Source organism: Oryctolagus cuniculus, chromosome 11 (genome assembly GCF_964237555.1).
Source record: "Oryctolagus cuniculus chromosome 11, mOryCun1.1, whole genome shotgun sequence".
NCBI classification, from domain to species: Eukaryota; Metazoa; Chordata; class Mammalia; order Lagomorpha; family Leporidae; genus Oryctolagus; species Oryctolagus cuniculus.
Window position 1 is genome coordinate 68388928 of NC_091442.1, and position 21642 is coordinate 68410569.

The 21642-nt window shown below is 45.7% G+C and overlaps 1 protein-coding gene across 6 annotated transcripts in view; it reads left to right on the top strand.

Annotated features, from left to right (window-relative positions):
* The first annotated feature begins 8342 nt into the window (after positions 1 to 8342).
* Positions 8343 to 21642, top strand: part of IRAK3 (interleukin 1 receptor associated kinase 3) — a 65218-nt gene continuing 51918 nt past the window's right edge. The window contains exons 1-2 of one of the 6 annotated variants that reach the window (XM_051845651.2): positions 8732 to 8871; positions 9061 to 9123. Coding sequence is in view for 4 of the 6 variants with exons in the window: in XM_051845649.2 (XP_051701609.2) it covers positions 8739 to 8871 (133 nt within the window). In the remaining 2 variants the exon portion in view is untranslated. Of the gene's footprint in view, positions 8872 to 9060; positions 9124 to 17131; positions 17315 to 21642 lie in introns of those variants that run through there. The other 5 variants (XM_051845649.2, XM_051845650.2, XM_008256753.4 and 2 more) reach the window with 5 other exon arrangements.

The following is a 21642-nucleotide window of genomic DNA, read 5'->3' on the forward strand; positions in this document are numbered from 1 at the left end:
AGTCTTAATTCCAGTAACTTAGTCTAGTCCGAGTTGCTCCCAGTTGCTCCCCACAGTGGAGGTTTCTAAGTTTCACTGATTATTGAAAAAGAACATGGGCTTTACAGTCAAATAGATTTAAGTCTGAATCATAACTTACTTGGCTTTCACACATATACATAAGTATCTTGAGGCCTAGATTTCTGTACTGTAAAGTAATACTTAGAATATCTAAACTGTGGAATTGATGAAGGATGAAATGTGGCAATACACAAAGCACTCAGCTCTTTTGCTCAATAAAGTTTCCTTTTCTTCCTCTCTCAACCCTATTAGATAGGTCTGATTTGATGTTGCTGTGGTTTGGGTATGTTTTGTCTCTATCAAAGCTCATGTTGAAATTTGAGTCCCAGTGTAATAGAGATAACCAAGTCCTGAATAGATTAGTGTCTTTCTTGAGTGACTGAGTGAAGTCCCTTGGGACTGGATTACCTCTTACAGGAGTGAGATGAGTCTTGAGAGACTGGAATAGTCACCAAAGCATAGGTTGCTGTAAAGTAAGATTACCAATGCTGCTTTGGCCTCTTTTGCATGCATCCATTCCTCACTCCCTTGAGCAGTCCTGCCATGTAATGCCATCTGTCATATTGATGCAGCATGATGCTCTCAATGGATGCCATCACTCAATCTTGAACTTTCTGCCTCCAGAACTTTAGAAGAAATAAACCACTTTTCTTTATGACTTAACACCCTCAAGTACTTTTTTTTTAAAGCAGCAGAAAATGAACTAAAACAGGCAGCTATTGAGGAATGGGGGAGAATATTAGAAGGAGGGAAGAAAAGGGGGAGGAAGAATGACCAGAGGTAGGAATGTACACAACTACCATGAAGTGGACTTCAGAGAGCCCTGGCTCTATTATGTACTAGAGAGACACTAAAGTCTTTTTAGAGGAAATGATAAGATGAAAACTTTAAAAAAAATTGCTATTTGAAAGGCAGAGGCCGGCACCGTGGCTCACTAGGCTAATCCTCCACCTGCAGCGCAGGCACCCCAGGTTCTAATCCCGGTCGGGGCGCCAGATTCTGTCCCGGTTGCTCCTCTTCCAGTCCAGCTCTCTGCTGTGGCCCAGGAGTGCAGTGGAGGATGGCCCAGGCCCTTGGGCCCTGCACCCGCATGGGAGATCAGGAGGAAGCACCTGGCTCCTGGCTTCGGATAGGCACAGCGCGCCGGCCACACCGCGCTGGCCATAGCGGCCACTTGGAGTGAACCAACGGAAAAAGGAAGATGTTTCTCTCTGTCTCTCTGTCTCTCTCTCTCACTGTCTAACTCTGCCTGTAAAAAAAGAAAAAAAAAGAAAAAGAAAAGAAAGGCACAGTGATAGAGTGTGGAAACAATATTGTGAAAACTCTTTAAAAAAAAAAACAACTTGTGTGAAAGGCAGAGACAGAAGAGGAAAGGAAAGGAGGGAGAGGAGAAGAGAGGAGAAAAGGGGAGGGAATAAGAGAGGGGAGATCATCTATCTGCTGGTTCACTCCCCAGCTAGAGCTGGCCAGGCTAGTGCTAGGAGCCGGGAACTTCATTCTGGTCTACCATATGGGTGGCAGGGATCTAAGTACCTAGGCCAGCATCTGCTGCCACCTAGGGTGCACATTAGCAGGAAGCTTGTTTGCAAGCAGAGGTGAGACTGGAACCTAGGCACTCCAATATGGAATGTGAGCATCTCAAGCAGCAGGTTGAGCAGCTGTGCCACAATGTTCAGCTCTGAAAACTATTTAGTGTAGATTCATCTGGAGATAAAATGGATTCGGAAAGGGCTGATGTTTGGTGCAGTGGTTAAAATGTTTCTTAGGATACCAACACATTGGCATTCTGGAGAAGAGAAGGCACAGAAACTCCATGCCCAAGATACTTGCAGACCTTGCCACTCTATATATCTCGTCATTTCATCATTCATTTGTGTCATTTACACTAAAATTACCATCATAAGTATACTGCTTTCCTGGGTCCTATGAGCTGTTCTAGTGAACCAGGAAATTTGAAGTGTGTCATGGGGACCTTAACATTTGTAGCTGGCCAGGCAGAAGTGCAGATAGCTTAGGGATACCTAAGACTTGCAGCTGGTAAGGTGTTTTGTGGGACTGAGCCTGTAACTTGCAGGGTCTGCATTAACTCTGGGTAATTAGTGATAGAAATTATGGACTTTGACCCTAACTTTTGTTAGAATTCAAAACTAGGTTTATCTAGTTGATGTTGGAAAATTGGCAGGAGGTGATGTGTAAAGTACTAACATTGTACCAGGCATGCAGTGAGTGCTCAGAAAATGGTAACTCTAATTGTTGCTGGTTAAAGGCAAAGCCATCACTTCTTTCACTCATTAGACATTTATTAAGTAGTTTCCCTGGCCCAAGCACTGTGAAAGATACACAAAGATGATCATGACTCCCCTGCTGCACATCAACCCTCAACAAGTCCACAGAGGAAGCAGCAACAACAAAAATTTAGGATAGCAATAAGTACTATAATGGGATCAAGAAATAAATGATTGACTTTGAGGAAATTATAAATGGCTTCACAGAGTGTTTCTCCTAGGGCTGCAGTAATAAATTACTATGAACTGGGTGGCTTTAAACAATAGACATTCCTCCTTGTTGGTTCTGGAGGCCACAAGTCTGAAGCTAAGACGTCAATATGGTTGGTTCCTTTGAGAGGCACTGAGAAGAAAACCTGTTCTAGACCACTCCACCAGCTTCTGGGGGTTGCCAGCTGTCCTTGGAGCTCCTTGCCTGTGGCTAGATTACTGTAGTCTCTGCCTCCACTGTCACATGACTTTCCTCTGTGTCCCCATGTCCAGGTTTCCTTCTTTTCATAAGCTCACTAGTCATTGTATTAGGATTGCCTCTTAGTTCATCTGAAAATGAAGCTTATATTCTAGGGTACAGAAGGTTGGGGCTTAAACATATTTTTGAGAGACACAATTCAACCCACAGCACAGAAATGGTGACTTTTTCAATTGAGTCATAAAGGATAAGTAAGGTTCACCAGGTTGGAGATACTGCAGAAATCCAAGCATAAGGTAATGAATATAGACAGATTGGAAAAGATCCAGGCACCTAGCACAATGGCTAATAAAGTGGGTGCTCAGCAAATCCTTCTGAAGATAGTAGTCAGTTTGTCAAAATGACTCAGATTCCCTTGGCCTGTGTGACCAGCAACAAGGAAGTTGATTTTCTAAGAAAAGATCAGTTTGGAGCATGTTGATTTGAGATGAAAGAAGAAAGCAGAGTAGAATTATTCAATAAATAATGTAGAGAGGAACTGAGAAGGGAATCTGTAGGACAAGTTAGGGCTGAGAACACAAATATGAGAAGGGTCCACCCTGAGATAATAGATGAATGCATGTTTCTATTCAGATCGGAGGAGTGTGGATAAGCGAGAGAGATCTGAATGAGATAGGATTGTACTGAGCTACATATTATTGGGAAAATTCCATCACTTTTCAGCTCAAATCTGAGTGCATGGATCATTGCAGTTTTAAGTATGGAGGTCACAGTAGAACTTAGCCATTTGGGGAGAGCATGTAAGTCAATGGAATGGCAAGTGCAAAAGGTTTAATGTGGGATTTCCCTGGTGTGTTCAAGGACCAGCAAGGAAACAGAGTAGTTAAATCAGAATGAAGAGGAGACAATAGCAGAGGGAGAGGGAGAAGGAGAGGGTAAAGTGGGGAGAAGAGGGAGAATGTGGATCATATTAAGACTTAGACTCCTTTTTTATTGTTTTAATTTTTTTTGACAGGCAGAGTTAGAGAGAGACAGAGAGACAGAGAGAAAGGTCTTCCTTTTCCATTGGTTCACCCCCAAATGGCCGCTACGGCCGGCACGCTGCACCAATCCGAAGCCGGGAATCAGGTGCTTCCTCCTGGTCTCCCATTCGGGTGCAGGGCCCAAGGACCTGGGTCATCCTCCTCTGGGCCACAGCAGAGAGCTGGACTGGAAGAGGAGCAACCGGGACAGAATCTGGCGCCCCGACCAGGACAAGAATCCTGGGGTGCTGGCGCTGCAGGTGGAGGATTAGCCTAGTGAGCCGCTGCGCCAGCCTTTATTGTTTTAATTTTTAAAGATTTACTTTATTTAAAAAGCAGGGTGACAAAGAGAAAGGAAGAGAAGAGCCAGAAAGAAATCATACATCTGCTGGTTCACTCCCCAAATGGCCACAATGGCCAGAGCTGGGCAGGTCTGAAACCAGGATCCTGGAGCTTCTTCCAGATCTCCCATGTACCTGCACCATCCTCCACTGCTTTCCCAGGCACATTTGCATGGAGCTAGGTCAGAAGTGGAGCAGCTGGGACTTGAACTGGCACACATATGGAATGCCAGCATTGCAGGCAGTGGCCTCACCCACTACACCACAATGCCAGCCCCCTCATCAGTAGTTTTAGACAGAGTTGGTCTCCCAGTCCTTCTTGGACATGTTCTTCATTTGACTTCTAGGAAACCATATTCTCTTAAAATTTTCACTTACCTCATGGATCACTCCCAGCTTCCTTTACTGTTTCTCCTCTTCTCTCTGAACTCTTCACATTGGAGTGTCCTAGGATTCAATCCCTGGTTCTTCTGTCTACATCCACTGCCAGTTTCAAGATCTTACCAGGTATAAAGGCTGCCAAATCTATATGTCTAACCCAGATTTCTGAATTCAACTTGAGTCACATTCAAAATTGCCCTCTTGATCATGCCTCATGGACCTGCTCTCCCCTTGTTCTTTACTTCTAGGTTAACAGCATCTCCATCTTTCTAGTTGCTTGATCCAAACCTGTATTCTCATCCTTGATTGCTTTATTCCTTCACAGTCCATTTTTAAAAAGATTTATTTATTCATTTGAAAGGCAGAGTTACAGAGAGACAGGGGCAGATATTGCAGAGTTACAAAGAGGCAGGGGCAGATATATATATATATATATATATATATATATAAAACTCTGCCTTTCAAATATATATATATATATATATATATATATATATATATATATGAGAGAGAGAGAGAGAGAAAGAGAGAGATATTCCATCTGCTGGTTCACTCCCTAGATGGCTGCAATGACTGAAGCTGTGCTGATCTGAAGCCAGGAGCTTCTTCCAGGTCTCCCACATGGGTGCAGGTCTCAAGGACTTGGGCCATCTTCTACTGCTTTCCCAGGCCATAGCAGAGAGCTGGATTGGAAGTGGAGTGGCCGGGACTTGAACCAGCACCCATGTGGGATGCTGGCACTGCAGGCGGCAACTTTACCTACTATGCCATAGTGCTGGGCCCCTGCAGTCCATTTTCAATCCATCAGTAATCCTGTTGAATCTACTCAAAATTTGAAGAATCTTCAAAAATTTTGGGAAAATATTGTGAAAAAAACTACATGTGAATTTCAATTTTTTTTTGAAAATTTCTAACTCTGGCTTTCAAATAAATAAATAAATAAATCCTATTAATTGGGAGCCGGCACTGTGGCATAGCAGGCTAAGCCTCCACCTGCAGCACCAGCATCCCGTATGGTCACCGGTTTGAGACCTGGCTGTTCCTCTTCTGATCCAGCTCTCTGCTATGGCCTGGGAAAGCAGTGGAAGATGGTCCGGGTGGTTGGCTCCCAATTAATAGGATTTTTTCCCTTCCAGCTACACTATAATTCACGTGTAAAGAGCTAACAATGAGAAAATTGAATTTCATCAGGATGGTATGTTTCACAAGCGAGTTCAACAAGGTGAAAGAGAATCTATAGAGAATAGAGGAGAGAACATATACAAAGAAGTGATGGCAATAATTCAGTGTTGGGACCAGCGCTGTGGCATAGCCAGTAAAGCAGCCGCCCGTGGTGCCGGCATCACATATGGGCACCAGTTGGAGTCTGGCTGCTCCACTTCTGATTCAGCTTCCTGCTAATGTACCTGGGAGGGCAGCAGAGGATGGCGCAACTGCTTGGGCCCCTGCACCCATGTGGGAGACCTGCAGGAAGCTCCTGGCTCCTGGCTTTGTATTAGTCCAGCTCCAGCTGTTGCAGCCGTTTGGGGTGTGAACCAGCAGAAGGAAGACCTTTTTGTCTGCCTCTCAAAGAAATAAATTAAAAATCAGCCCAGCTCCAGCCATTGTGGCCATTTGGGGATTGAACCAGAGGATGGAAGATCTGTGTGTGTGTCTCTCTCTCCCTCTGTACCTCTGCCTTTTAAAAAAAATTGAGTACTGCCTATGTGGATGAGGAGAAAAGTGAGGATGTCAAGAGAGTGGGGCCAGAGAAGAGGCAGAAAGACTTTGGATTAGATATCTGGATAAAGGGAGGATTGCTGGAGTCAGAGAATGGATTCATGAAATAGAAACAGAGAGGATACAGTTATTGATAATGCTAAGTTCTAGGAGATGATCATGGGAGTGAGTAGCTGAAATGAGGAATAGGGTAGAGCACAAGATCATTGGAGGAGAGGAGTCAAGGAACTCAGATGCCAGGGTATTGGAGAAATCATCACCCATTCTACATGCATTTTTAATCACCATGATTTAAGATCAGATTAGTATTGGAGATAGTGAGTGACAAGGAGCAAAGAGCTATAGAGGCTAAAAATGAGGAGGAGAAATTGGAGTGGGAGAGAACAGTGGATGACAGCCACAGGGAAGAGGAGTAGTAGGGGCATATATGTGGCATGATGGTTAATATGCAGCTTGGGACACTTGAATCTCATATCACAGTGCCTGGATTTGATTCCCGACTCTGCTCTTGAATACAGCTTCCTGCTAATGTGGACTCTGGAAGGCAGCAGAATGGCTCAAGTATTTGGATTCTTGCCACTCACACGGTCGACCCAGGTTGAGTTCTGGGCTACTAGTTTTTGCCTGGCTTGCATCCAGCTGTTGTGGACACCTGGGGAGTGAACCAGCAGATGGAAGTTACCTCTGTCTCTCTCTCTTTCAAATATAGTGAAAATAACAAAAGATTGCGAGTGATATAATCTGATGCTATAAAATTCAAACTCAAAGGCAGTTTTAGGAACATGGAGTAAGCATGATCTGATAATACTTGCTAGCATTGAAAACAGGAGATTTTACATAATCTAGCTTTCACGTAAAATCGTTGCATCTTGAGAGTATTGGCTCCACCAATTTTCTTCTTTTTTTCCCCCTAAGATTTATTTCATTTATTCAAAAGGCAGTTACAGAGAGAGAGGGAGAGATACAGAGATCTCCCATCCACTTTGGAGTCACTCCCCAAATGACCCCAATGGCTGGGGCTGGGTCAGGGCAAAGCCAGGAGCCAGGAGCTTCATTCAGGCCACTCACACGGGTGCAGGGGCCCGAATCCTTGGGTCATCTGCTGCTTTTCCAGGCTCATTAGCAGCGAGCTGGATCGGAAGTGGAGCAGTTGGGACTCCAACCGAAGCTCTCATGTGGAATGCCAGCATTGCATGCGGTGGCTTAACTCGCTACGCCACAACGGCGACCTCTCCACCAATTTTCAAAGATATTTTTATGGACTACCTTCTCTGAGAATCACTGACAATTTGGGTAGAGGGAGGAAAGGACGGTGTATCACCATTGTTTATCTCTAGGGGGCGCTGGTACTTTTAATTCGATCGCCATTATCCACTCTTCCAGTCTAGGGGGTTGTTGGGATTTTTCTCACCACTTTGGAAGCATCTCCATTTATAATTTTATCTATTTTTATTTGTTTTTGAAGTTGAGAAGCTCCCAACTGCTGGTCCACTCCAAGCCAAATGTCATGGCTGGATAAATGTGAAAGCCAGGACCCGGGGAACACAATCCAGGTCTCCAGGAGACAGTAGGGATCCCATTACCTGACCTATGACTGTTGCCCCCCCTGGGGCTGCATAAGCAGGAAGCTGGAGTGAGGAGTCAGAGGCAAGAACAGAATCCGGGCACTAGGATGTGGGGTGTGAGCATCTTAAGGGAACTGCTAACTGGGCAGCTCTCGTGTTGTCCATAGCAGTTGCATCATGTCCAGGGTTACAGCAGACGATTTCAAAACAGTCCGCTTTTACTCAAACGCCTTGTTGAAAGCAAACGGAAGAGTCTGTGAAACACTTTGAGGAAGGAAAACGTGGTGGAACACCATTTCATCAGGGTAGCCCCAGGGGAAGAGAAGTTAATAAACCGGAGCCTCGAGGAGGAGGGGCTGCCCCCAGGAGAAAAGGACCGGTTTTACTCTGATGTGGGTGGGCTCGCTTTCGTTTCGCTGTTATTGGTGGCTCTGCTTGTCTTTGTCAGTAAGCCACCTACGCAAGTTTTTCATGTTTAAATTCCGGGACAGCCTGGGAGGAAAGTGTACCAAAACGTGCAGAGTGCTGGTCGTCATGCGTTTCCCAAGTGTGGGTAACTCGAAATCACACACCCTACAGCCGTCCCTGCCAGGGCAGGCAGACGGGGGTGGCAGGCTCTCCCTGGGTTCTGCACTTACAGTCCCTCTCCAGCTCTGCTCAGTCTCCCCTCTCCCACACCTAGGGCAACCGAAGGACCACTGAGCACCGAAAGCACCCCCGAGAAGAGGCCAGCCAGAGGCAGGCAGACCCGGCCGCGGCCCAGCGTCCTACAGGGGCATCTAAAGGGAGCGGTGCTCTGCGTCATGTGGGGCCCGCCCCTTCGAGGGCCCGGGCACGGCGTGTTCCAAGGGCTCGGCCGCCGTGGTGGGAGCGGGACTTCCGTGGTTGGCTAGCGGCGCCTCGCAGGGCGTGCAGAGGGGCCCGGGCGCCGCGTGCGGGTCTCCGGCGGCCGAGCCATGGCGGGGCGCGGCGGGGCCCGCGGCGCGCTGTCGCCGCACACTCTGCTCTTCGACCTGCCGCCCACGCTGCTGGGCGAGCTGTGCGCGGTCCTGGACAGCTGCGACGGCGCGATGGGCTGGCGCGGCCTGGGTGAGTGCGGCCTGGGCGGCGGCGGGGCGAGGGGGGAGCGGAGCTCCGGGGCCCGCTCAGCGCCGCCCTGGACTCCTGGGGCTGGCGCGGCCCCCGGAGCTCCAGGCAGGGACACCTGCCCCGTCCCGTGCCTGGGAAGGGCCCAGTTACTCCCGAAGACCCAGACATGAGCTCCCCCTTCTCTTTCAGAGAGACTGTGCGGCTCGCTGCCCATCGTCCAGTGAGCTGAGGCTTGAGAAGGACAAGCCCACTGTAAGCTTCCTAGGTTTACCAGCCATTCCCAGCTTGCCCGGCCTGCGGTATTGAAGCCCCACAAGTCTCTCTTAAGTACAGGTGTTTGGGGTTAGATCGGATAACCCATGGTGTCGTATTTAACGTTAATTGACAATAAATACGATCATATCGAAACAACTTAGTTGTCTGAAATAGTGTTTCTTAGGAGAAAGTTCTCTTTGTTGTTGATAAACGATATAGCCACACTTTATGGAATTGTGGCATAGGACTCCAAGTTGGTTTTGTTTTTAAGATTTATTTATTAGCCGGTGCAGTGGCTCACTAGGCTAATCCTCCACCTGCGGCGCCGGCACCCTGGGTTCTAGTCCCGGTCGGGGCGCTGGATTCTGTCCCAGTTGCTCCTCTTCCAGTCCAGCTCTCTGCTGTGGCCAGGGAGTGCAGTGGAGGATGGCCCAAGTGCTTGGGTCCTGCACCCGCATGGGAGACCAGGAGAAGCACCTGGCTCTTGGCTTCGGATCAGCGGGATGCGCCTACCGCAGCGCGCCGGCGGCAGCGGCCATTGTGGAGTGAACCAACGGAAAAGGAAGACCTTTCTCTCTCTCTCTCTCTCTCTCTCACTGTCCACTCTGCCTGTCTGTTTATTTGAGAGGCAGAGTCACAGAGAGAGGGAGAGAAGAGAGGAGAGAGGGGGAGAGAGGGAGAGAGAGGGAGAGAGAAGGATAGGTCTTTCATCTGCTGGTTCACTCCCAGGGCTGGGCTAGGATTAAGACAGAAGCCAGAAACTCCATCCAGGTCTCTCACATGGGTGATGGGGGCTCATGTACTTCTGCCATCATCCACTGCTTCCCCCAGGTGCATCAGCAAAGAGCTAGATCAGAAGCAGAGCACCTGGGGCTCAGCCTGCACTCTGATAGGAGATGCTGGAATCCAAGTGCCAGCCTAACCCACAGTGCTGCAACACCTACCATGGCCTCTAGCTTTATAAAGATTGTTTATCTATTTTAAGTTCTGTAACTTGAAATTATAGCACTGCTGGAGTAAAAATCTTAGAGAAGTGTACCTTACTCTGCTTTCTGGAAAAACATAGATTTCCAGTATGCATTTAAAGGAGAAGACCCCTCACCCATCAGATCTCTCTGAGAAGAAATCAGGGCATGATCTGTATTTGCACCCACATATTTCCAAGAGTTACTGACTTTGTGGAAGGAGAAGATTTTTTTGTCTGGACCCAGGTATGTGTCATCAGTGTGTGAAGCAGGCTGCTAGAGGTGATGAAAATGGAAGAACATCTATGCCATCCGAAAGGGGCAGGAAGCCAGTTGGTCTAGTGGTTAAGCAGCCCACTTACTATATCTGGCTTTGAGTTCCTGCTCCAGCTCCCTATCCCAGCTTCCTGCTAATGCAGATCCTGGAAGGCAGCAGGTCATGGCCTAAGTACTCCTGACAACCATGTCCAGGAGACCTGGTTGAGTTCCTAGCTCCTGACTTCAGCCTGGCCTATCTCCAGCTATTGCAGGCATTGAGGGGAGTGATCAAGTGAATAGGCAGTATCTCCCAGCACCTCCCTCTCTCTCTTCCTGGCAATGTAACCCAGGCACTCATTTTTTAAAAAAAGATTTATTTATTTGAAAGGTAGAGATAGAAGGGGAGACAGAGTTATCTTCTGTCTGCTGGCTCACTCCCCAAATGGCTGCAGAACCCAGGGATGGCCTAGATTGAAACCAGGAGTCAGGAGCTGCTTCTGGATCTCCCACGTTGGTGCAGGGCCCTAAGCACTTGGGCCATTTTCTGCTGCCTTCATAGTTGCATTAGCAGGGAGCTGGATCTGAAGTGGAGCAGCCAGAACTTGAACTGGCACCCATGTGGGATGCCAATACTGCAGGTAGAGGGTTAACCTTCTACGCCACAGTGCTGGCCCCTTGACACTCATGCTTTACATGGCTTATCTCGTATAACCCCATCAATCACCCTGCTAGCGATTCAGGTGCTATTATTCTCCCCATGTTATAATAGGTTAGGAGACTGTAGTAACTCACCTAGGTTCACACTGCGGGAAGTGGCGGGGCCAGGACTTGAACCTGGCAATTCAAGCATGTGCCCTTAACCACAGCCACTTCAAACATCCCCTCACTGCTTTGTTCTTTACAGCTGCACCTCAGAGCCTCGCTCAAGTACAGCTGCCCCTGGTCACCTTGTTTTCCTGGTTGTGGAAATAAAAGAAGATCACATAAATGAGAACAAGCACAGGCTATTCAAAGCGGGTCAGCCAGCCACTGTTATTGAGCATTTGACTGATTAAAAAGGCAGGGAGAGGATGGGAAAGCTTTGGGAATGCCTGATTGCAGGTTATTGGCATGGCAAAGTGTTAAGGGGTACATATTTGGCTTTATCCAATTGGTCCTAAATTGAAAGTTGACAGATTAAGATTAAGGAAGCTGTTGGTTATTCCTGATTGGAACCAACTGCTACAAGGATTATTTGGCTTCCTGGACTTGTTACAGGTAGCAGTTTGACTTCTTGGATGAGTTACTATAAGATAGTGGGTTGGCTTTTTGGGTTGGTTGATGTGTGTTCTGACTAGAGTTCTATTTTATATATAGTCTGCCCATTGCCACTTTGTATATTCTCTTCTAGGGGAAGGATCCAGAAGGCTTAGTCTTTGATTCTCCAGCTAGTATTCATTGTACAGGGAGCTGTATCTACTGACCGCCTGCTCCACATAGCTGGAACTGACCAGCAGTTTCACAAGTTGTTGGTTCAGCAAGAAGGGCAGGCTGGTCCAGTTCAGGGTGTAAAGGTCAGCTTCCCTGGGTGAACATGCTGAGTTTGCCTGTGGGTGTAGGCAAGGGAGAAAGAAGGGAAGGGAAAAGGAGAAGGAAAACCTTTGACGAGGGAGGAGAGAATGATGGAGAACTGAACCAAAGTGACAGGCCCCTCTGTGCTCAGGACAGCTGGGCGCCTGAAGGTACATACGGCCCACAACTCCAAATAGAAAACAACTGTGATGGTTACAGGCACAACTGTCTGAGGCCAATCATGATTCTTGATGATGTTGCGTATCAGGCTACGGTTAGAAAGGAAGCTCAGACGAAGGCAGATCATATAGCAGCCTTCATTATACGGTCAGTGTGTGGGGGATAATGTAAGCCAGTCCTTCCCAAACTGGAATCACCTGTGCAATTGCCTTTTACTCCATTTTAAAAATTATTTATTTGAAAGTCAGAGAGAGGAAGACAGAGAGACAGAGACAGAGAAATCTTGTATCCATTGATTTACTCCCAAATGCCTGCAACAGCTGGGGCTAGGCCAGCCCCAAGCCAGGGGCTAGAGAATTCAATCCAGGTCTACCATATGGGTGGCAGGGCCCCAAGTACTTGAGCCATCATCTGATGTGTCTCAGTAAAAGCATTAGCAGGAAGCTAAATCAAAAGTGGAGCCAGGACTTGAACCCAGGACTCTGAGATGGGGTGCCAGTGTCCCAACTGGCATCTGAACTGCACCAAATACCAACCCCTATGCAATCTTTTAAATATACATGTGCCCAGGCCCCAGGTCTGGAGCTTCTTGGTCACTGTCTGGTGTGTTTCATTTTTCTTACTCAGCTCTCCAAGTGAATCTGATGTGCAGCCTGATTTCTCTTCTTTATAGCATCTGCCTATTACAGTTCTTTGATTACATTCTTTCAGTACTTAATTCTTTTTGTCTTAAGCATATTCTGCATATTACTCTTCAGCTCACTTGTGTCAGGTGTGTTATTAAAAAGTGTTATCTGAAGATAGCATGCTATCCAGTTGACTTTGATGACTTTTTGGCTTTATAGTGAAAGTGGGAATCCAAATTGGAAAATGTTATTTACTTTACAGAGATGATAAGGTGTATACAGAACCTCTGATGATAACTCACTTCATTAAATTAACACAGATTGGCATTTATTTAAATTAAATTGGAGTAGCTTACATGGTAAAACCTCAACACTTACACTGAGAGAGAAACCATTTTTACAGACACTTTGCACTAGGTCAGATGTTATTTTTTTCCTCTCAAAAAGCAAAGGAAAGTATCATATAAATTATTATTTAAAACAGATTAAATGTAAAATCACACTAAATGTACATTTGAATGTGCAGTAATTTAAAATGATAGCAGTAATAATAATGGCTGCCTCCACTTGCGTGCTCACTGTGTGTCAGACACTGTGAATTGCACGAGTGATCTAACTGACTTACCACAACATTTCAATAACGTATTTACTCCTCCTTTTCACATGTTATAGGTAGAGAAACTGACCTGAGAGATCTTGAGTAATTTGCCTTAAGTCAGTCTGCTGAGTGACAGACTAGGAGTCTAAGCAGAATCTAAGGCCTATGTCCTCTTTGCTATTTTACATTTTAAGTGGTCTTTGTTGTTTAGAACTGTTTTAAATTCACTGAAAAAATTGGAAGGTAGTTCAGAGATTTCCTCTCTATTCTCTAAATCCTCCCCATATGCTGTGCACCCAGGTTCTCCAGTGATTAACATCTTACAGTAGTAGGGTGTGTTTGTTGTGGAGACGTTACTTTATTCACATGCCTTTGTCTTTTACCTGGCATCCTTTATATTATAAGTTTTCATCCAGGATACCACGTTGCACTTCTTTTATTTGGTTTTAAAATTTATTTGCTTGAGAAACAGAGAGATGGAGAGGAAGAGACAGATAGACACACAGAGAACTCTCATTTGCTGATTCAATCTCCAAATGCTCACAACAGCCAGAAGCTGGGAACTCAGGTCTCCCACATGAGCCATCATTGCTGCCTCCCAGGCTCTGCATTAGCTGGAGTCAGCAGCTAGAGTGGGCATTGAGCCCAGGTATTCCCATGTGGGATGTAGGTATCTTAACCACTGGACTAAACACCCACCCTCATACTGCATTTACTAGTCATGTATACTCCAGCTCCTCTTGACTGTGGTGGTTTCCAGATTCTTCTTTTGTTGACCTTGACAGTTTTGAGGAGTACTGGTCAGTACTCGTCGACTGTTGTTGAGTGTTCCTTGATTGACATTTGCCTGTTGTTTTTCTTGAGATCAAACTGAGGTTATGGATTGTGGAGGAAGACCATAGGCATGAAGTGCATTTTCATCCTATAATATCAGTGTATATATCATGTACATGAATTACCACTGTTGATATTAGCTGTAGCTGAGATAGTGTCTCTGAGGTGTCTATACTGCACAATTATTCCCTCTACCAACCCATATTTTACTCTTTGGAAGGAAATTACTGCACAGTGTCCACTTGAGGAGTAGAGAAATGTGTTTCCCATCCCTGAAGGTGCAGTAACACCTATTTTTGTGCCCACTCTGCTTTTCCCATCTACCTGTGTTCTCACTGCTACTCTAAGCCACCACCCTGTATCTGTGTTCCCCTGGGGATTCCTCTTGTCAGAGGTCACTGTGACTAAATCCAGTGATCAATACTCAGTCTTTATCTCTTGACACAGTTGACCACTCCTTCTTCCTTAAAGCACTTCTACTTCTGAAACATTAACTCTTTGTTTTCTGCTCACAGATTCCTGTCTTTTTGCAATGCCCCTGGGCTTAGTCCACAGACTCCATCTCTTCTGTTTATTCACTATAGTTGCTACCTTGTATAAATTCCATCTTTATGCTAATATCTCCCAAATTTCTAACCTGAGTCTCTCTCTTGAATGTCAGCATCATCCATGTAATTGCCTGCTGAACAGACATCTCCAGCATTGCACCCTCTGCAAAACAACATCTGAAATTAATGGCAACACCTTCCTTTGTTCAGGACAAAAATATGAGTCTCTTCTAATTTCTCACCTTCTCTCACAAACCACATCCCATCTCTCAGCAAAGGATGCTGCTGACTCTGCCCTCAGGTTCTTATCTCATAATCTGACCGCTTCTACCACTGTTACCACAGCCATCCTGGTGCAAATCACCATCAGAGTCTACCTGGATTATTCTAGCAGTCTCCTAACTGGATGCCCTGCTACTGCTCTTGCCCTTCTTAAGTTTCTTTCTTTCTTTCTTTCTTTCTTTCTTTCTTTCTTTCTTTCTTTCTTTCTTTCTTTCTTTCTTTCTTTCTTTCTTTCTTTCTTTCTTTCTTTCTTTCTTTCTAATATTTACTTTATTTGGAGGGGGAGGGAGAGAGAGAGATCTCAAGATCTCCTATCCACTGGTTCACTCCAGATGCCCGCAGCAGCTGGGATTGGGTCAGAATGAAGGCATCACCTGCTACTTCCTTGGGTCTGCCTTGGGAGGAAGCCAGAATTGGAAGCAGAGCCAGGACTCAAATCTAAGCACTCTGATATGGAATGTGGGTATCCCAAATGGCATCCTTACTGCTACACCAAACACCTGTGCTTTGTGTTTCTTTACAACACAGCCATCAGTGAGTCTGTTAAACACATTAAGTATATTATTTCACTATTTAGAACCCTCTACTAGCTCCCCATCTCACCCCAGGTGTTGTGGAGGCCCCATACCTGGGTCTGCTTGCCTGAAGTACAGCAAGCCAAACACTGACATCAGGGTGGTTGGGAGAAAAGTGTGTGTTTATTAGCAGAGCCCAGAGCAAATCACGTAATTCCTGGGCTCCTTGAGAGGCTGGGTGTAAAGGCTCAAACAAACTGAAGTTGGGATTTAGAGGTGCACGTTCATCTCACGTGCCAGCCTCTGGTTGGCCCACAGTGCTTGTGGCCCTCCTTTGATTGGTTGATTACATCATTTTGGGGGAGAGAGGACAGATTTTGATGATGGCGAACTGGGATTCAGTCAGGTGGAAGTTACTCAATGCCCAGAGCCTGCAGTTTCTGGAAAAACCCTCAAGACAAGATCAAACATCAAAATTTTAGCTACAGAGGAAATAAAGGACTTCATAAGTTTTGTGATCAAGGACCCTGTGGAGCCCACCGTGCCACCCCCTCAGTTTAGCGAGTTAACTTACTAAGAGGTTGATTTGCAAAGAAATTTTAATATAAGAAGAGAGGCTAGGGCCTAATAGTATCTGGTATCTACATCAGAGATGCTGTATAGCAGCTTGATTTCAAACATAGACACTGGAGGCAGACATTAACCTAATGGTTGGGAAGCCTATGTCCCATATCAGAGTGCTTCATTTGATTCCAGACTCCCTACCCCTGACTCCGGCTTTGTAACAATGCAGGCCCTGGGAGGCAGTGGTAGTAGCCCAAGTAATTTGGTTCCTGCCACTGATGTCAAATACCTAGATTCTGTTCCTGGTTTCTGGCTCTGGCTCTGACCCTGGCCCAGTTTGGTTCATCAGAGGCATTGAGGAGTGACCAGCAGATGGGACAGCTCTGTCGCTCCTCTTGCTCGCTCACGCTCTCTCTCTCCCTCCCTCCCCCACCCCATCTCTCCAATAAATAAATTAAAAAAAAAAAGCGAACACTGAAATCTTACATGACTTTTTTTTAATTTGAGAGGTAAAGTTACAGACAGGGAGAGAAAGAGAGAAAGGTATTCTATCTGCTGGTTCACTCCCCAGATAGCTGCAGTGGCCACGGTTGGGCTGATCGAAGCCAGGAGCCAAGAGTTTCTTCTGGGTCTCCCACATGGGTGCAGGGGCCCAAGGACTTGGGCCATCTTCTACTGTTTCCCAGGCCATAGCAGAGAGCTGGATTGGAAGAGAAGCAGCTGGGACTAGAATGGATGCCACAGGCGGAGGCTTCAGCCCATTATGCCACAGCGCTGGCCCCTACATGGCTTTTTATTTTTTTACCCCCACTTTCTTTTCCTTCTTGTTTACTCAACTCCAGCCACATTATCCTCCTTGAACATGCAAGGAGTATTTTTCTATAGGTCACTTTGAAGTATGCTTCATTTCCTTCATGTTTTTGCTTAACTACAAGTATTATCTACCATGACTGCTTTTTAAAAATTGGCACCCTCCCATTCCCTTATTATCCTTATTTTTGTTCTCTATACAACTTAGCAACTCTCTCATACTTCATATATTTGAGTGTGTGTGCCTGTGTGTGTGTGCATGCTTGTTTGTGTGAATGCTTGTTTGTGTGAGCGTGTGTTTATTGTCCACATAGAAATAAGCTTCATGATGTTGAGTCCGGATCGGAGATCCTCCCCAAAACAACCCACAAAAGGCAGGCTGGATGCAACAGCAAGAGGATTTATTTGCAGCTAGCTGGGGCTCCTGCTGGCATCTATGACGCAGTGCAGTGCTAAGGTGAGAAGCCCTGTCTCTCCCCTTCCCAGCATTTTCATACACTCGAGTAAACAAGTACATACGTCACTACACACGTAAGCGAGTTCCTTATTCTCTATATGGCAATTACCTAAATTTATGCATTTTATTGATGCATTTGAGCAACTCGGGGGCTAGGCGTCACACAGGAAAGTGGAAGAATCTAAATTCCAGGAATAGTTTCACACCCATACCCTTGGGCCTGTCTTTTTTCTGGCTCAAAATGAAGCCTGTCATGGAGGAACTGCGGTTCTCTCAACAGGTCCTAAAAGCTCCTGAGACCAAGAGTCAGCTTGACTGCAATATATCACCCCATATTCTACATCACTAAAACATAACCTTAACATACTACATCACCTATCACACACTGTGAAGTCTTAACTCCAAATGTACTTAATCTAAACTAACCTACGGTTTGAATTAATTACTTAAAACTTGGGCCGGCACCATGGCTCACTTGGTTAATCCTCCACCTGCAGCGCTGGCATCCCATGGGTGCCGGGTTCTAGTCCTGGTTGCTCCTCTTCCAGTCCAGCTCTCTGCTGTAACCTGGGAGGGCAGTGGAGGATGGCCCAAGTGCTTGGGCGCCTGTACCCACATGGGAGACCGGGAAGATGCACCTTGCTCCTGGCTTTGGTTCGGCACAGTGCCGGCCATGGTGGCCATTTAGGTAGTGAACCAATGGAAGGAAGACCTTTCTCTCTGTTTCTCTCTCACTGTCTATAACTCTACCTGTCAAAAAAAAAAAAAAAAAAAACACTTCACAATGAGGGCAGGAATTTTTACTTGCCTTATTTCCTGTTCTCATTGAGAGAATTGGATAAATATCTGCATTTTGGGTAAGTTAGTTGTGGGGAGCAACTCGGACTAGACTGTTACTGGAATTAAGACTTATTCTATGCATCTGCTTTCCCACAATATGGCGCTGAGAAGGGAGTAACAACTTCTACGCAGCTGCCTCTCGCCAACTTGAGTGATGACCTGCAGGAGCTGATCCTGCTCCTGATTGCAGGAGAGCAGCGTACTCGGCGTGTGGGTAGCAGAGTTGGGATTGGTGGAAGAGGACTATAAAGGAGGAGAGAGACAACATGCACCAGGAACATCTAAGGGGAACACCTGAGGAACATCTGAGCAGCCCCCGAGAGAGCCGGCCGGTGGTGTGCCGCTCCCCCGCGGAAGTGGGGAAGGTGGCAGGGGGAACCGCCCTTCCACGGAGGTGGAAGGGTCGGTAGCCAACCCGGGAAGAACCAGCAGCAAACCCGGGGAGGGCCGAGCAGACAAAAGAACAGCGCAGGGTCCTGTGTCGTTCCTCCACGAAGACGGGGAGCGACATAATGGTGCCGTGACTCGGATAGGAAACCTAGGCAGGGTTTAGTGTCGTTCCTCCATGAAGAGGGGGAGCGACATTAGTGAGCAAGCAGACATCTGTTAAACATCCAAAACCTTGTTGGGCAGAATCATAGAGCACTGTACTAGAGGCACTGTTGTGGTTTCTGCTTGTAGGGATTTTCTAATTTCAGGCAGACAACAAGCCTGGATAAAGAATGCATGAGGAAATAGTATTCATCTTCACTTAGGTCTGACGTTACTCAGCTTTTGAGGTGTAGATTGCAATGCCAGTGTTGAGGGTAAGCCACTCTGAGGTCTGTCCCAGAGGTTAGTTGACAGTAGGTCCTCACATGGGTCTACAGAGGATACTGGGGAAATAATGCACAGGCCTCCCCCGATATGGAATATGAGTCTTATTTGGGTATGGGGTAGAAAGTACACAAACTTAAGTATGAACAAGTATTATTTCTGGTAAAATTTATGAACTAATGGGTTTTAATGCTTATGATTTTGTCTGAGGAGTAAAGCTAATGTACACTTTTGAATTTCATTTCAGTTTTTTGGAAGCAAAACTACCTTCCATGACCCTTCTGAAAAATTGCCTAGTATCTTTGTATGCTTTGTAGAAAGAATGAAAAGGGGTATCTTTGTTCTCCCCATTGTGCTGCCTGAAAACAAGCTTTGCTAGAATGTAGTCTTCATTTTCTAGGGGTTTTAGCATGTGGTCATAGGCAAATACAGAGTCCAAATAGGGGTGTGTTGCATTATTCTAAAAAACCCCTTCAGTACATATTTGCATACAGAGATGTGATTTCTGTAGCTGAATTCCCCAGTGGTTAGCACTACTAGACAGCCCTACACTCTCAAAACAGCATCCAAGAACCTGTGCACATTGAGCGATTATTAAGCAACCAGTATGTTGAGATAAACTGGTTTCTGAACTTCTCAGGTAGACTTTTTTTTTTTTTTTTTTTTTTTTTTTTGGTTTACATCATGCCATGATGTCTTTCAATAAAAGGCTTACCTTCCAAAAAATGTTTTAAACAATGTTTAACACAGTGTATTTTTCTTAATTTATCTGTTGAGAACGCTCTTAACCTTAGCAACACAATTACTCATTGAGTACTTTCATTTTTATTTTTATTTGATTTCTATTTTGCGTAAACAAAGTTTTGTGTTCTGGAAGGGAATAAGTAAGCAAGAATTGGAGAAAACTATAAACATTAAAGAATGTAATTAACATGTTAGAGTTGGCATTCCTGTTGCATCAAATTGGAGCTATTTTATAGAATTGGATCTAAAAGAATTATATATTTTATAGATGTTAATAATGCTCCTTACTGATTTTGCTATTCAGAATGCATCATCATTAGAGGAAAGCTATTAAGGTTGTACTGTGAATCACCAGTGAGAGAAAGAGAAAACATATTTCATCTCTAGTCCTGGAAGCAATCCATGTGTGCAGGCAATATCCATTTTAACTTAGCCAGATTAGTTTCTCACCATGGACTTTTACTATTACAAAAATACTTTGCCTGATATTGCCTTTTTTGTGTTTAGTGAAAACTCAGAAGCCTTTGCCTTCTGGTCAGTGTTAGGGAGCTAAAAGCCCCACCTCGCTTGGCACCTGTGTTTTCCTGCTCTGCCGAATCTCGGAAGTGTGCTTAAGGGCAAGTGCCTCTTAGCGGTTTCTGAGCTAAGTCATGGGATGGGAAAGGACGGGGTCATCGCCTGCTGCACTTTTGAGAGGGAAATTCCAAAACTGAGAAAAAGGGAAAATAGAGAATGGGGAATGGAATTATGTGGGAAAGCTTACATCTGCATGAAACTTAAAAAGTTAACTCTGGATCCTGTTAATAAACTATTCCTTTCTTATTATGACAATAAAATGTGTCCACCTTTTAATGTATAAATATTATATACAAGATTCCTGCTGCTATTGCTACCAGATGGATCTTGCAAAATGTAAAGCTTCTGTTTTTATGTCACTTTCTTGGACATCTTAGTCAGGTCCCATTGCTTTCAGAAGGAAGTTTAAGTTCAAGACCTGTGTCTGTTATTCAGTAAATAGCTACTATATGCTAAGCATGTTCCTGGAGACACAGAGGTAATGTGGAGACTTCATGGGGCATCTTCTCCTTTTCTTTAACACGAACCTTCTGCTTTAAGCATGCTGGTCTCCTCTCTGTTCCCTCATTCCCTTTCCCCATTTCTGGACCAATCCCACTTCCTTCACTCTTCCCTCTGCCTAGTTAAACCTTGCCCCCATCCACCCCTGTTATGGAGGTAGCAGATGTCTGGTCACCTTTACTACCTTCCCTGACTGCGATAGCCCACAGAGCATCTTCCCTCTTCACTCCTGATAAATCACATGCATGTGGCTTACTGCAAATATTCAAAGTGCAGAGGGGTACCAGTGTTTGGCACAGGAGTTAAGATGCCACTTGGGAAGTTCATGTTCCACATTTGAGTGCCTGGGCTCCAGTTCCAGCTCCTCTGTTGGCTCCAGCTTTTGGCTAATGCACCCCCTAGGAGGCAGCAGGTGATGGCTCAAGTAGCTGGGTCCTGCTACTCGTGTGCGAGGCTTGGATTGAATTCTCAGCTCCTGGCTTCAGCCTGACCTTACCCCAGCTGTTGCAGGCATTTGGGAAGTGAACCAATGGATGGGAGATCTCTGTCTCTCTCTCTCTCTGCCTTTCAAATAAACTCAACAAGTAAATAAATAATTTTTTAGGAACTCTTAAAATATAGAATTAATTATTGTATTTAAAAAATAAGCCTATCGGCCGGTGCCACAGCTCACTTGGCTAATCCTCTGCCTGCAGCGCTGGCACCCTGGGTTCTAGTCCCAGTTGGGGTGCTGGATTCTGTCCCAGTTGTTCCTCTTCCAGTCCAGCTCTCTGCTGTGGCCCGGAAAGGCAGTGGAGGATGGCCCAAGTGCTTGGGCCCTGCACCCGCACGGAGACCAGGAGTAAGCACCT